Source organism: Schistocerca piceifrons, chromosome 5 (genome assembly GCF_021461385.2).
Source record: "Schistocerca piceifrons isolate TAMUIC-IGC-003096 chromosome 5, iqSchPice1.1, whole genome shotgun sequence".
Lineage (NCBI taxonomy): Eukaryota > Metazoa > Arthropoda > Insecta > Orthoptera > Acrididae > Schistocerca > Schistocerca piceifrons.
The window spans coordinates 81796173-81812787 of NC_060142.1; the positions used below are offsets into that span (position 1 = coordinate 81796173).

Sequence of the window (16615 nt, forward strand, 5' to 3'; positions counted from 1 at the left end):
GCCCGCAGCTCGTGGTCGTGTGGTAGCGTTCTCGCTTCCCGCGCCCGGGTTCCCGGGTTCGATTCCCGGCGGGGTCAGGGATTTTCTCTGCCTCGTGATGGCTGGGTGTTGTGTGATGTCCTTAGGTTAGTTAGGTTTAAGTAGTTCTAAGTTCTAGGGGACTGATGACCAAAGATGTTAAGTCCCATAGTGCTCAGAGCCAATATTATAAAAGGCAAAAATAATCAACACGAACCATTCTAGTCACTCACTAGAGAAAACATACAAAAACACAAAAACTTTTTATTTTAAAGTTAATTAATCATTATTCGATTACTTTAAAAACAGTCTAAAACTTTAGTTCTGTACCAATTTGGTGGGGAAGGAGGGAGGGAGGTAGTGGGGGGGGGGGGGGCAGGGTGAAGGGTTATTGATTGATGTCTGATGTCGCTGGAGGGTGATGTCTTCAGAAAGGCTAGGAGCGAGTGGTCTGTGGATTGAACATCTTGGGTAGTCGCCGAACTGAAACACATCGAGCCGGCCGTGGTGGCCAAGCGGTTCTAGGCGCTACAGTCTGGAACCGCGCTGTTGCTACGGTCGCAGATTCGAATCCTGCCTCGGGCATGGATGTGTGTGATGTCCTTAGGTTGGTTAGGTTTAAGTAGTTCTAAGTTCTAGGGGACTGATGACCTCAGAATTTAAGTCCCATAGTGATCAGAGCCATTTTTTTAAACACACCGAATGCTGCTAAGGGTTGATGATGTTGTCTTGTTTGTTGAATTGCTAGGAACGAGCAACCGAAAAAAAATGGTTGAAATGGCTCTAAGCAATATGGGACTTAACATCTGAGGTCGTCAGTCCCCTAGACTTAGAACTATTTAAACCTAACTAACCTATGAATATCACACACATCCATGCCTGAGGCAGGATTCGAACCTGCGACCGTAGCAGCAGCGCGGTTCCGGACTGAAGCGCCTAGAACCGCTTGGCCACAGCGGCCGGCCGAACGAGCATCCCTCCCCGGCTTCGTGCGGGCAGCGCTAAGTATGTACGGCTTGTCTGGCGTAGCGGTAGTAAATTGTATGCACTAAGCTTTCTCGTGAAACAGTCTGTCTATTAAATAAAACCGTTTCACAATCCCTACAGTAGTTTCTGAGATTAGCCTTCACATACAGACAAAAAAACACGGTTGGGGCTTTGATTTATAATACTTAATGATGACGTAACGTGTCTTGCGTCAACAACGGAAACTCTTTAAATGAGAAACAATGGTAGCAGTCGATTCACAAGCGAGAGAGGGAATAAACACAGGCGTTGTCGGTCGCACGCGGCGAACAAAACACATGCCGCGGCCGTGCCAGCAGGTAAGAGGCCGAGTATTGTTCGGTCGCTGTGTCACGCCTCCGCCGTTTTCGCTGGAGAAAGGAGCGTGACGTCACGCGGCACCTGTTAGGCTGCGTTCACAGTGATACTGACAATGGTCACCAGACGCTGTCGCCAGAGGTCGCCCGATTAACAACGGTCGGCAGCTTGGTCACAGGGTATCCAATCTCCTTCGTCAATTTTTGGGGGGATGGATGTCAGGACCCTCCTGTGGTTAGAGACGAAGCCTGCATTGCGGCGTTTGCCATTGAAACGACGCGGAATGCACGTGAATGGGCTATAGCCTATCTGTCCCGTATAGAAAGTGCCGGATACCCTACACTCTTTCCTCGTCAAGTGGAACAACAAGTTTTACAAAGACGTGGAATGAAGACAGAAACGTTGTTTACACACACGAGCCGATTTGTGGTGACACTGAAAAACAATCTAGCCCCAGAAAATGCGTTTCAGCGGAAGAGACGCTTGTCGTAACCTAACAGCAACTTTTTTATTCTTTATATTTCCTATCTTCTTAAAATATTGAGGTTGTACTAGTTCTGTTACTAATCCAATTCCACTTAAGGAGCCGGCGAGAGTGGCCGAGCGGTTCTAGGCGCTTCAGTCTGGAACCGCGCGACCGCTACGGTCGAAGGTTCGAATCCTGCCTCGGGCATGGATGTGTGTGATGTCCTTAGGTTAGTTAGGTTTAAGTAGTTCTAAGTTCTAGGGGACTGATGACCTCAGAAGTTGAGTCCCATAGTGCTGAGAGCCATTTGAACCATCCTCTTAAGGATTACCCAGTAGAGCCTCTCAGATCAAGCGAGGTCAACTAGCACAGAGACATTCCATTTCGGAAATCGTTAGGGAATTCAATATTCCGAGATATACAATGTCGAGTGTGCCGAGAATACCACATTTCAAACATTATCTCTCACCACGCATAACACAAGAGGCTGGCGGCGTTCACTTAGCAACCGACAGCAACGGCGTTTGCGTAGAGTTGTCAGTGCTAACACACAGACAGCATTGGGTGAAATAGCCGCAGAAATCAATTGAGACGTATAACGAAGGTATCCGTTAGGACAGTGTCGTGAAATTTGGTGTTAATGGGCTGTGACAGCAGACGACTGACCCGAATGCGTTTCTAACAACACGACATCGACTACATCGCCTCTCTTGGCCTCGTGACCATATCGGTTGGAGCTTAGACTACTAGGAAACCGTGGCCTGGTCAGATGAGTCCCCATTTCAGCTGGTAAGAGCTGATGGTAGAGTTGGAGTGTAGCGCAAACTCCTGGAAGCCGTGGACCCAGTTTGCCAAGAAGGCACTGTGCAAGCTGGTCGTGGCTCCATTAAGGTGTGTGCTGCGTTTGTATGGAACAGACCTGCTCCTCTGGTCGAACGAAACCGATCAATGACTGCAACTGGTTACGTTCAGCTACTCGTAGACCATCTGCACACGTTCATTAACTTCATGTTCCCAAACAACGATGGAATTTTTATGGATGACAATGCGCCATGTCGCAGGGCTACTGTTGTTCGCGATTCGTTTGAAGGACATTCTGGACAATTGGAGCGAATGATTTGGCCGCCCAGATCGCCCAGCATGAATCCCGTCGATCATTTGTGGGACGTAATCGGGAGGTCAGTTCGTGCACAAAAACCTGCACCGCCGACACTTTAGCAGTTACGGACGGCTAAAGAGACAGCATGGCTCAATATTTCTGCAGGGGACTTCCAACGACGCCGGCCGCGGTGGTCTAGCGGTTCAGGCGCTCAATCCGGAACCGCGTGACTGCTACGGTCGCAGGTTCGAATCCTGCCTCGGGCATGGATGTGTCTGATGTCCTTAGGTTAGTTAGGTTTAAGTAGTCCTAAGTTCTAGGGGACTGATGACCACAGATGTTAAGTCCCATAGTGCTCAGAGCCATTTGAACCATTTGAACTTCCAACGACTTGTTGAATCCATGCCACGTGAAGTTGCGCCAGGCAGAAGCAGCGCCGACACGATACTACGATGTATCCCATGACTTTTGTGACCGCAGTGTACACCTGAACACCTTGTGCAGCGGAAAGCTACTTAAACGGGCGAACTGCCGGTCTGCATTACGGCTCTCGGCTACAAAAACAGCGCTTGGCTATCTTATCGCTTAAACGCTGATAACCCAAACAAGCGAGATAGTTGTGCACTCGCGCCATAGACGCGCGTCGCTTGACCTGAAACTTTCCAAATTCGCCGAAGCGCGTCACACTGACCTCTCTGACCACAGCCCTCCCGTCTTCTTGTGGGCGCCACGTTGCAGAGGCTCATCCGTGCAGCGGTCGGAGTCCTACGGAAGGTAATCAACTCTGCTGCTAGTGGAGTGTCCAAGCCTTAAGAGTTTTACAATAGTGAACACGAGGATGTCGACGCCGAGATACCGGACAATATGCCTGGCAAGAGTGCACTGGTTGTTCACGAGGCAAGCGATGCCAGTCTGCGGAGCGTCCCCACGCTCACTTTAACCCGCGACAATACGTCCGTGAAGATCGATTCATACTCGACGTACCGGAGTACCAAACTATTCCACAATCCAGTTCAAACGGCGACATTCACACAGGCCGTCAACTAAACTGAACGGAACAGTTCAAAGTCAAGGTGTGGTGTCACCGCCAGACACCACACTTGCTAGGTGGTAGCCTTTAAATCGGCCGCGGTCCGTTAGTATACGCCGGACCCGCGTGTTGCCACTGTCAGTAATAGCAGACCGAGCGCCACCACACAGCAGGTCTAGAGAGACGTCCTGGCACTCGCCCCAGTTGTACAGCCGACGTTCATAGCAATGGTTCACTGACAAATACGCTCTCATTTGCCGAGACGATAGTTAGCATAGCCTTCAGCTACATTAACTACGACCTAGCAAGGCGCCGTATTCAATTGATAATTAATATTATGAAGCATGTACCGTAACGAGAGATGTTCTACAATTGTGAATTAAAGTTAAGTATTATATCAACTACGTACTTTATTTGCAATTCTCAAGATATTGTCCTGTTCCAGACCTCACGCCAGTCAGCGTGTAATTAAACGCGTGCATTTCGGCCTCCTCTACAAAAACAGTGTTGGCTCTTCTGCCAACACCACACAAGGCTCCTCCGGAAGCAATTTTTTGACGTTGGTGGGTGGACGCCGTCATCGTCTGCGGACACCGGAAGCTGAATCTACTCTCGCCGTGCTCACTCACGTTATGGCTGTCGATTTTGTGCTCTTGTGTCTTCCCAATCTTTATTTCATTGTTTATTTTGTTTTCATGCCACATTGTGAAGGTTCCACAAGGACTTCTGATTTCTTACTTTGAGTGTTCTACCACAAAAAGCACCAAACATCTGAAAGCGAAAAATAATTTAGTTTTTATGACACCTGCAAAACTGCTATATAAATCGATGAAATTTCCATTCATTAAATTTTTTTTTGTAACAGTGAAAATTCAGCTTTATTGAGGAAGCAAAAAAATCTGTCTTTTCGAGTTATTTGATACATATAAAGAAAAAAACACTGGATAAAGTAAAAAACGCTTTGAGTATTGCCTTCTAAATATACAGTACCTTGACCTGTTTCTGTGTATATACGATGGGCGTTCAATAACTAAGGCAACACATTTTTTTTATGAAAGCAGGTAGGTTTTATTCTGTTTTCCGATACACCATATTATTCCTCATTCTTTTGGCTACAAAACCCCATTTTCCAAAATAGCCTCCGTTCATTGCGACGTCCCTACGCCACCTTAGTGGGAAGGCCTGTATGCCTGCATGGTACCAGTCTACTGGTCGACGTCGGAGCCAACGTCTCGCTGCATCAGAAACCTCCCCATCTTGCATGTACTGCTTCCCGCGGGGTACATCCTCCACTGTGCCAAAGAGATGGAAGTCGCTAGGTGCGAGGTCTGGGCTGTAGAGTGGATGGGGAAGCACAGGCCAACGAAGTTTTCTCAGCTCCTCTCGGACGCACAGACCGACAGAAACGTCTATTTGAGCAGGGAGAGGTGTTTGACTGTTTGATGACCTCGACTGAGAGTGTCTGCTCGTTCCAGCATTGCAGGAGTCACAGCTGTGTGCTTCCGGCCAGCTTTTAAGTCACAACACTGAGGATAGTGGTTGCGACCCTGTAGGAATCCGATTACCCTGAGAGAAATTTCCATGGTCGACCACTGGACTGGAAGAATGCAATCCCAACAATTTCCTTTTAACCCCCAATATGTGTCTTAAAAAATACCCCTAGTAACCAGTAAAATAAAAAAGGAAAAGTTAAAAATCAATGTCCTGGTTTTCCAGCCAACTGATCGCTTCAGAGGCAGCCCGACGCTCTTCGTCCAGGGATCAGGCGATAGCATGTAAGGGGCAATCCAGCACGACTCAACGGACATTCACTAATTAAATAGACAAACTTATGTAGAAAAATAGATTGTACTTTTACTAAATAAGACTTTTACTACTTCACAGCATAATCCCCACTATTGTTAATACTGATGTCACTTACGATAAAATTGTTTCTTATACCTGATGTAAAGAAGTCTTGGTCTTCTTGTCTGAGACACCGTCCCACAAATTCTTCCATTCCATCCTTTGTCTCTTGGACTCTGGTTCAAAATTGTGAACCCAAGTTTCAACAAACATTAAAATCCTGTTTAGAAATGGGTCCTCTTCCCTTTCAAAGTGCTGTTTCATGTTCCGTCTTTTGCGACTGAAATTTATTCTTGAGTACCAGACATGTTTCGCCTGTTGATGTGAGGCATCTTCTGTGGTATTCGTTTCTGTATCCTGTTCATGCAGCCATTTATTGTCCTATATGTGCTAAACGCTCTTAGTATAGCCTTCTTCCAGTAAATATTTCTTTGCACATAATCTGTACTGTACAAAACTGCTCATGCTTGCACTGCTCTTGGTCACATGCTTTAAAATTAGAATATAATAAATGCTACAAAGCCTTAAAACCGTGTATTCATTCTAAACCACGCTGTGTAGTGTCCAGTTTGGCTCTTCTTCTCGGCGTTTGTTGGCGCTTGCTGAGATATGGTCTTCGGCTACTGTCTTTAAGTAATGACGAACTATCTGCTTGATCGGGTCTTGTGTCTGCTTACATCCTTTTGTGGTGGTTGAATGCCCAAGTGAGAACTACTTGTGTGATGTAACTCTGAGAGATAACATAGCTGCTGCCAGTGGGCCCTCTAAGGAGTGTAACCTCAATTGTGTTGCACCTGAGTCGCAGGGAGGCTGGTGCTCTTCTGCTTTGGCTGTGTCCCGTGTCTTCCAGAGTGTCACCGTATACAGTTTGTGTCACCGTATACATCACCTGAGCCCAGTCACAGCTCATAGATAGTCTCACTCTTCCTCAACTTAGAGAGTAGAGCCTGTTCTTCGTGCCCAGCATATGGTTTCCTCGAGTTTGCGCCTGGTGGAGCGAGGAACACTGAAAGCTGGTGAAATGCTACTTTATAAATGCCTAGCCCCAATTTTAATTAACGCCTGAAAATATTATAAATAATTTTACATATATAAATAAATATACACTGAAGCGCCAAAGAAACTGGTATAGTCGTGCGTTATCAAATATAGAGGTATTTACACGCAGAATACGGCGCTGCGGTCGGCAAAGCCTATATAGGACAACAAGTGTTAGATCGATTACTGCTGCTACAGTGGCAGGTTATCAAGATTTAAGTGAGCTTGAACGTGGTGTTACACTCGGCGCACGAGCTATGGGACACAGCATCTGCGCGGTAGCGATGAAGTGGGAATTTTCCCGCAGGACCATTTCACGAGAGTACCGTGAATATCAGGAATCCGATAAAACATCAAATCTCCGACATCGCTGCGGCCGGAAAAAGATCCTGCAAGAACGGGACCAACGACGACTGAAGAGAATCGTTCAGTTCGACAGAAGCGCTATCCTCCTGCAAATTGCTGCAGATTTTAATGTTGGGCCATCAACAAGTGCCACTGTGGAATCCTGCCCGCTCGTCTGTTATAGGGTGCCTAGGAAGCTGTTTTCTCGGATAGCTAGACGACATAGAAGTAAAGCATATTAATGGAGTTCATTACAGTAATTGAAGTGACAATACTTAACTTTCGTTTCTACATGATGGGTCGCAAGCAATTGAAGACATGCAAATAATCAGTGTCCATTGATATATATGATTTCCATGCAAGCTAATCATACAAGTTCGTAGGTCACTGCTATCGTTAATATCAGTGCGGCTGTTCTAGTGCGGCTCGTCTAGTGCGACTGTTCTAGTCCTCTCTTCTAGTGCGACCTTGCCGAGCCGGCGCGTCGCTTTTATTCTATTTGTGTAGATGCCGCTCCTGTCGTGGTGACGTCATAGTCAGCGTGTCATTGACTGACGTCATCTCTCAACCCTCGGTGCTGTATCGTTCTTGATCTTCGTGCTGGCGCTTGTCGTTGCGCCGGAACAGTCAGGGTGTGAACCATTCAACGAAACATCATCAAAATGGTTCAAATGGCTCTGAGCACTATGGGACTTAACATCTGAGGTCATCAGTCCCCTAGAAAGTAGAACTACTTAAACCTAACTAACCTAAGGACATCACACACATCCATGCCCGAGGCAGGATTCGAACCTCCGGTCGTAGCGGTCGCCCAGTTCCGGACTGAAGCGCATAGAACCGCTCGGTCACAACGGCCGGCAAACATAATCGATATGGAGTTTCGGAGCCGAAGGCCCACTCGTTTACCCTTGATGACTGCACGACACAAAGCTTTACTCATCTCCTGGGCCCGTCAACACCGACATTGGACTGTTGGTGACTGGAAACATGTTGCCTGGTCGGACGAGTCTCGTTTCAAATTATCTCGAGCGGATGGGTGGTTACGTGTATGGAGACAACCTGGTGAATCCATGGACCCTGCATGTCATCAGAGGACTGTTCAAGCTGGTGTAGGCTCTGTAATGGTGTGGGTCATGTGCAGCTGGAATGGTATGGGACCTCTTATACGCCTAGATACGACTCTGACAGGTGACACGTACGTAAGCGTCCTGTCTGATCACCTGCATCCATTCATCTCTATCGTGCATTCTGTCAGACTTGAGCAATTCCAGAAGGACAATGCGACACCCCGTCATCCAGAATTGCTTCACAGTGGCTCCAGGAACACTCTTCTGAGTATAAACACTTCCGCTGGCCTATGAATTCCCCAGACATCATTGAGCATACCTGGGATGCCTTGCAATGTGTTGTCCAGAAGAGATCTCCACCCCCTCGTACTCCTACGGATTTATAGTCATCCCTGCAGGATTCATGGTGTCAGTTCCCTCCAGCACTACTTCAGACATTAGTCGAGTCTATGCCACGTCGTGTTGCAGCACTTCAGCGTGCTCGCGAGCCCTACACGATATTAGGCAGGTGTACCAGTTTCCTTGGCTCTTCAAGATGGTTCAAATGGCTCTGAGCACTATGGGACTCAACTGCTGAGGTCATTAGTCCCCTAGAACTTAGAACTAGTTAAACCTAACTAACCTAAGGACATCACAAACATCCATGCCCGAGGCAGGATTCGAACCTGCGACCGTAGCGGTCTTGCGGTTCCAGACTGCAGCGACTTTAACCGCACGGCCACTTCGGCCGGCCCCTTGGCTCTTCAGTCTATATATTAATGGAAAGGAACTGTGTACTAATGAGAGGGTGTATTTTTAATTATTCATGAATTATTTTGGGAAGTATCTCTGAATTAAAATGAGTGAAGAGAACTCTGTGAAACAAAATGCAGAAGGTACATTCGTTTGTCTGACGATGTAAAAAAAGGCGGAACGCGACCAGCTCTCTTTCTCTCATTTGTCCTCTGCTACCGAGACAAGCAGTGTAAGTGTCACTCATGTAAATTGTACGCTTTTGTTGAATAATTATGTTAATTTGATGTTAAATAGCAATGTGTTCTTTGAAGATCTCTTTCCTTGCTATTCATTTTATATGGGATTTTATTATGCATTTTTTTAGTCCAGTTTCAGACTGGATCGAAGAGAAATAGCTGGCGCATAGTTTGGTGGTCGCGACTGCATTCGCCGTTTAATCCATCAGATTATAGCGCATACCTCCCTGAGATCATCTTTATCGATCTTGTTCGCTCAAGATACGCACCATTTTATTACGTGAACCGCGTAATATTCAAATCGGTGATTGGTCTCGAAACAATATCGTCCACCGACGCACTTGCTGGTCTGATGTAATGACGATCCTGGAAGGCAGGGTACAGCTTAATTAGAAAGGGAAGTAACATTTTTCTGTGTCCTGTTTTACCATTTAGACAGTATTGCCTACAGCTAAGCAAGGAACATTCATGTGGTGTTCTTAACCAGTGCTTACCAATTACTCAATGTTCTCTTAAAAGCCATGTTTACTAGGAGAGATATTATGTATTAACATTCAATTTCAATTAATTAATTCATATCAGTCTAACCAATAATAATAATACAAAATACCTTTTTTATTAGAGAAACTCTAGAGTGGTGGCTCTGATCACTGGATTCTCGACTCGGAAGAAGCGTCACTGGAGTGAAGGTGACCACTCCTATTTCGAGTGAGCCACAGCATTGATAGTGCTGGCTGGCGGTCCTTCAGGGTGGCTGACAAGAATCCATTCGGATTTCCTGTGGCTCATTGCCCTGGTGCTAATCTTTCAAATGGACACCGCTTCGGTGACTTGCGTGTCCCTAACCCACCCCAATTATCCAAATGGGCAAAGGAAACTTACGGTTTAACGAGTAATCCGAGCCATGTGTCAGATCCGGCTAGGTCAAGAAGCGGACTGACAGACGGTGATTCGACCGGGATCCGATTCCACGACTTCTCGGTTTTCAGGCACGCGCATTACCGTATACAAGTCTTTCTATGAGCAGATACAAGAGGATGGAAACCAGGTATTTAATAAGGAATTTTTCAACAGCAGATTTTTTTCAGATTAGTCGTATTATATAATTTGAACAAAGATGCTATTATTCAAGGGACGATCACAAAGTTTCCGTTTGAAGGCTACACTAAACCTTTGACTACACGTCGGTGTTTATATGCCCGCATCTGCATCGCTCTGGGTTGCATATGCGCTGCAGCAATGCCCACAATCGGAAACTGTTTGATCGTCCCTTATAAAATTCTTATTAAGTATCGATTTCGATCATCTTATCATCTTTAGGTAGGTGACGATCACTTTCGCTTTAAGAAAAGTAAAGGCAAGAGAGACATAGCGCTTATTTATCGAGGCACGATTGAGAAAACTACAGACAAATGGTTCAAATGGCTCTAAGCACTATGGGACTCAACATGTGAGGTCATCAGTCTCCTAGAACTTAGAACTACTTAAACCTAACTAACCTTATGACAACACACACATCCATGCCCGAGGCAGGATTCGAACCTGCGACCGTAGCAGTCCCACGGTTCCGGACTGCAGCGCCTAGAACCGCAAGACCACCGCGGCCGGCGCGCGGTTTCGGACTGAAGCGCCTAGAACCACTCGGCCACCACGGCCGGCAAACTAGACACACTTTCAGAGGCTTCTTCTACCCATAGAAACTGTTCTACAACGTAACATGGTGCAAACTTATTAAACTTCTGAGTATAACAAGTATAACCTATAAGCGGTGTTTTCGTTCATGATGAGTATGAATCCCACTGGATCATTTATGCAACGAAAATCCATACCATATAGGTAACATGTTCCGTGCATCTTGTACCAACATTTGTTTTGTCGGTTTATTTAGATACGATACACAACCAGTCGCTGTTTTGAATTACATACTATTTATTGCACTATTAACTAGTTTTCGAGCTACTGCAGGCTTATCGACACATGGTGGTATTACGGAACTTTTTTTCCGGACCATCAATATGTAGCTACAGTCGTGGTGTTGGCGGAAAGAACTGATATGTTACATTTTGGTAATATACGTTTTAGGCATCTTGGACACACACTCACACACACACACACACACACACACACACACACACACACACACGCACACGCACGCAGTTCTTACATGCACTTGGTTTTGCAGTAAACAAGAACTGAACGTAAACTCAAAGAGTATCAGGATTATAAATATTTCACATTCCCATTTGGCGGCCTAATACATGTGCTTTATCAAATGACAGAATAAAATATTTAGAAGCATACATAATAGACGAAAGTGAACATTACAAGCTGTATGTACTGCTATAGCCGTCCGCGGTGGTCTCGCGTTTCTAGGCACGCAGTCCGGAACCGTGCGACTGCTACGGTCGCAGGTTCGAATCCTGCCTCGGGCATGGATGTGTGTGACGTCCTTAGGTTATTTAGGTTTAAGTAGTTCTAAGTTCTAGGGGACTGATGACCACAGCAGTTGAGTCCCATAGTGCTCAGAGCCATTTGAACCATTTGTACTGCTATACGCTAGCATTATACACGTAACATCCATAAAAAAGTTACAGGTAAACAAGTAGAAAAAGTTTACTACTTTTGATTCATATTACACGTACAGTGCTAACGTATAGACACGTCTACAGCTTGCAGTGTTCTCTGGCATACATTATCTATTCTTTTTATGTTATATTCTCTAATTTAACGCGTGTCAAGTCAAAGATCGCGTAGGCAAAGAGAATAACTAGAATCCTCGTGCGGTTTGTATTTACATTTGGTGTTTGTTTAGTAAAGTCATGTGCTTCTACATACTGTGTGTGTGGATGGGTGCAATGTGTGTGTGTTTGTGTGTGTATGTGTGTGTGTGTGTGTGTGTGTGTGTGTGTGTGTGTGTAAGCTGTCTAAAATACATTTCATTGAGGGAATTTCTGGTCTATGCTAAGATGCCATGTATTGTAAGTATTCAAAAACATAGCGATCTTTTTGTTTCGGACACATTTCGTTGACTTTTGCCTAAATATGCGTTATTTTCGCCAGCACCACCCTAGAGATTAGCTGCAAATGGCCAAAAAAAATTATAGTGCTGTAGCTTGTCCATCTGATGATTAGCATAAAGTGACTCGAAAACTAATTAATGGAACAATAAATCATGTCATAATTAAGAAGCGACTGATTGTATATCATACCTACATAAAGCACAAATTTAAATCAGATTTGCAGTTCCTCATCCACAATGGATGTAACATTTTTTAACGATTTTATAATTACTTTTATTGAAAAAATTTTTCAATAATTTAACTGCTATTTTGTATTTTATCCTCCGACGCTTTCTAAGATGATGACGCAAACTGGAAACCGGCAGGACAATTAAGTTCTTAACACAGCTTGGAGGTGTTGCTTGAAGTAATATGTCGTTGCAGAAATGGAGCACCCTATTCCTAGTTGTTTGGTTTATAGTCTATCGCATCGTCAACGACACGGTCATATAGCTTTGTGTTTTGAGTCAATTTGAACAGAAACTACGCTCCGCAGTCTGCATGTAACGGCGATTCAAACAGCGCGCTCTTTGTCCGCAGGCATCGCGTGGAGCTTCCGGTTCCCGTCGCTGAGTTCGCTGTCGCGCCGCAAGATGGCAGTGCCGCCGTCGCGGCCGCACATGGACGTGCGCACGTGGATCGAGGTGCTGGAGCTGACGCAGTACGCCGCGCTCTTCGAGAAGTTCGACGGCGTCGAGGTGGGTGCAACCGTCAATAGGTGTCACTAGCTGCGCAAAACACTGGTAGGAACTGACGAAAACCGACGTCCTGTCCCAGAAGAAATCCGCGACACTTCATCGTTCAGTTAGTGATGCTCTTTCAGCAGGCGGATTTGCAGACTAATTTATGGCGACTGGTTTCCCTCTGATTATGCAGACAACGAATACTTATTGCCCAAGCGTGTTTGGCTCGTCATCAGTGAGTCATGTTTTATTCCGATCTACAAAATTCAACATGTTTTACGAAATGGTGACTAGAAGAAAGTAAGGCATAAAAAATCATTACCGTCGTCTCTAGGTTAGCTTTTTTCTCAATTTTCATGTGATTATCGTGTCGCCCGCAACAACATGATGATTTTCTGAAGATGATTGACGAGTTAACAGAATAACGTTCCCTTTAACTGCAGTTTCACTGTGTGAAATTAACACATTAACACAATCCAGTGAAAACTGATATAGATCTAAAAAATTATCAAATCTATTGCAGCTTACACCTAAGCCTTACCACAGAGGAAAACTCTCACTTGCAGAGGGCAGCATCAGAAAGATTACTAACGACTGTAGTACACAACGGTAATCTGAGGAACTATACAATACGAGAACATGAGTTCTATTCTTTATTAAACTGAACACGTACACACCTAGAGAGAGAGAGGGGGGAGGGTGAAGAATTAAATAAGAAAGAAACAAGTTCAGATAACTCGGTAGAAGGAATAGCAAAACAGTCGGAACATCAATTGCAGCCTAGTACAGTAGGAAGACAGCGCCTGATATTCAGACACTTGTTAGTGTTCATTAATACGCGATCTGTCCCCCAATCACCTTCATGGCGAACTGGCTTAGCGCTCGCTGCTTCACTCACGTTGACTGTATGGTACGCACAGGTTTAATTTGTTTTCTTTTAATCCAATTTTTATGTTCACAGACTGCAATACCGTGTAAATTTTACACACTAATGAAAGTCGCAGAGGCATGGCATGGTATATTCCGAATGTGCTTCTGACCAAAATCCGTTTCTGGTAGGTAGAGTCAGAGGTCTTTGATAATCTCGCCCGTTGAGTTCACGTGATATTTTCATAGAAAATTTCCTCCCGTACCACATATTTCTTTAGGAGGCAAATTCAAATTTTAATAGATTTAACTTTAAAAAGTTTTAACATCACGAAATATTCTCGCAAAAAATTCCATTCCCTATTTTACCCTCTTCGGTATTGAATTTCCAAAAAGTACTGAAGCCTATTTTTTTTCTTCTAATCGAGAAATCAGAGATTAACTTTTATAGATGTAGCTTTAAAATTGTTTTAATAATGATTTGTTTTCCAAAAGAGCTTTCACCCACTATTTCACCCCCTTGTTGGTTGAATTTCCAAAAATACTGAAGCACTTACTTTAATTTATGACATAGAAACCAAATGTCAATTTTTTCAGTTCTAGGTTCAGAATTGCCTTAAGAGCGACATATTTTCAAGAAAATTTCACCCCCTTAGGAATGGAATTTCGAACAATCCCTTACTAAACTATTCCTAGTGTATAACATCAACACCCTTACCAAATTTCATGTTCCTATCCTCAGTGGCCTGGGCTGGGCGATCATGAGTCAGTGAGTCAGTCTGGCCCTGTTTCACGCCGTTAGGGAAAAAAAAAAAAAAAAAAAAAAAGAAGAGAGGGAGAGAGAGAGAGAGAGAAAGAAAAACAAGTTATTTTCTATTTCTAACCGATAACCCAAATACAAATTTTCATAGATTTAGATTCAAATAACGCTTCGATAATGAAATATTTCCATAAAAACTTCCATCACCATTTTACGCACTTGAGGCTTGAATTTCCAAAAACACTGAAACATGTATTTTTTTATTTCCAACCGAGAAGTCAAATACCAGTTTTCATGGATTTAGCTTTAAAAATGCTTATTAGTTCATTTATAATGATTTGTTCAAAAACAAAACTTTCACCAACTACACTCCTGGAAATTGAAATAAGAACACCGTGAATTCATTGTCCCAGGAAGGGGAAACTTTATTGACACATTCCTGGGGTCAGATACATCACATGATCACACTGACAGAACCACAGGCACATAGACACAGGCAACAGAGCATGCACAATGTCGGCACTAGTACAGTGTATATCCACCTTTCGCAGCAATGCAGGCTGCTATTCTCCCATGGAGACGATCGTAGAGATGCTGGATGTAGTCCTGTGGAACGGCTTGCCATGCCATTTCCACCTGGCGCCTCAGTTGGACCAGCGTTCGTGCTGGACGTGAAGACCGCGTGAGACGACGCTTCATCCAGTCCCAAACATGCTCAATGGGGGACAGATCCGGAGATCTTGCTGGCCAGGGTAGTTGACTTACACCTTCTAGAGCACGTTGGGTGGCACGGGATACATGCGGACGTGCACTGTCCTGTTGGAACAGCAAGTTCCCTTGCCGGTCTAGGAATGGTAGAACGATGGGTTCGATGACGGTTTGGATGTACCGTGCACTATTCAGTGTCCCCTCGACGATCACCAGTGGTGTACGGCCAGTGTAGGAGATCGCTCCCCACACCATGACGCCGGGTGTTGGCCCTGTGTGCCTCGGTCGTATGCAGTCCTGATTGTGGCGCTCACCTGCACGGCGCTAAACACGCATACGATCATCATTGGCACCAAGGCAGAAGCGACTCTCATCGCTGAAGACGACACGTCTCCATTCGTCCCTCCATTCACGCCTGTCGCAACACCACTGGAGGCGGGCTGCACGATGTTGGGGCGTGAGCGGAAGACGGCCTAACGGTGTGCGGGACCGTAGCCCAGCTTCATGGAGACGGTTGCGAATGGTCCTCGCCGATACCCCAGGAGCAACAGTGTCCCTAATTTGCTGGGAAGTGGCGGTGCGGTCCCCTACGGCACTGCGTAGGATCCTACGGTCTTGGCGTGCATCCGTGCGTCGCTGCGGTCCGGTCCCAGGTCGACGGGCACGTGCACCTTCCGCCGACCACTGGCGACAACATCGATGTACTGTGGAGACCTCACGCCCCACGTGTTGAGCAATTCGGCGGTACGTCCACCCGGCCTCCCGCATGCCCACTATACGCCCTCGCTCAAAGTCCGTCAACTGCACATACGGTTCACGTCCACGCTGTCGCGGCATGCTACCAGTGTTAAAGACTGCGATGGAGCTCCGTATGCCACAGCAAACTGGCTGACACTGACGGGGGCGGTGCACAAATGCTGCGCAGCTAGCGCCATTCGACGGCCAACACCGCAGTTCCTGGTGTGTCCGCTGTGCCGTGCGTGTGATCATTGCTTGTACAGCCCTCTCGCAGTGTCCGGAGCAAGTATGGTGGGTCTGACACACCGGTGTCAATGTGTTCTTTTTTCCATTTCCAGGAGTGTATTTAACCCCAGTAGGGGTTAAATTTCCAAACATACTGGCACACGTATTTTTTTGTTTCTTACCGAGAAAACGTAAAGGAATTTTCGAAGTTACAATTTCAAAATTACACTGATAGATATTTTCAAAAAAACCTTCCATCGCCTATTTAATCCCCTTACCGTGGAATTTCGAAAATTCACTTCTTAAACGATGCCTATACTATAAGATCAACAATCTCTTCAAATTTCAAGCTTCCATCCTTAGCAGATTGGGC

At 45.5% G+C, this 16615-nt stretch overlaps 1 protein-coding gene across 1 annotated transcript in view; it reads left to right on the forward strand.

The window, feature by feature from the left end:
• Nucleotides 1–16615, forward strand: part of LOC124798754 — a 557216-nt gene that overhangs the window by 408523 nt on the left and 132078 nt on the right. The window contains exon 2 of the mRNA XM_047262282.1: nt 12802–12959. Coding sequence (XP_047118238.1) covers nt 12802–12959 — 158 coding nt within the window. The remainder of the gene's footprint in view (nt 1–12801; nt 12960–16615) is intronic.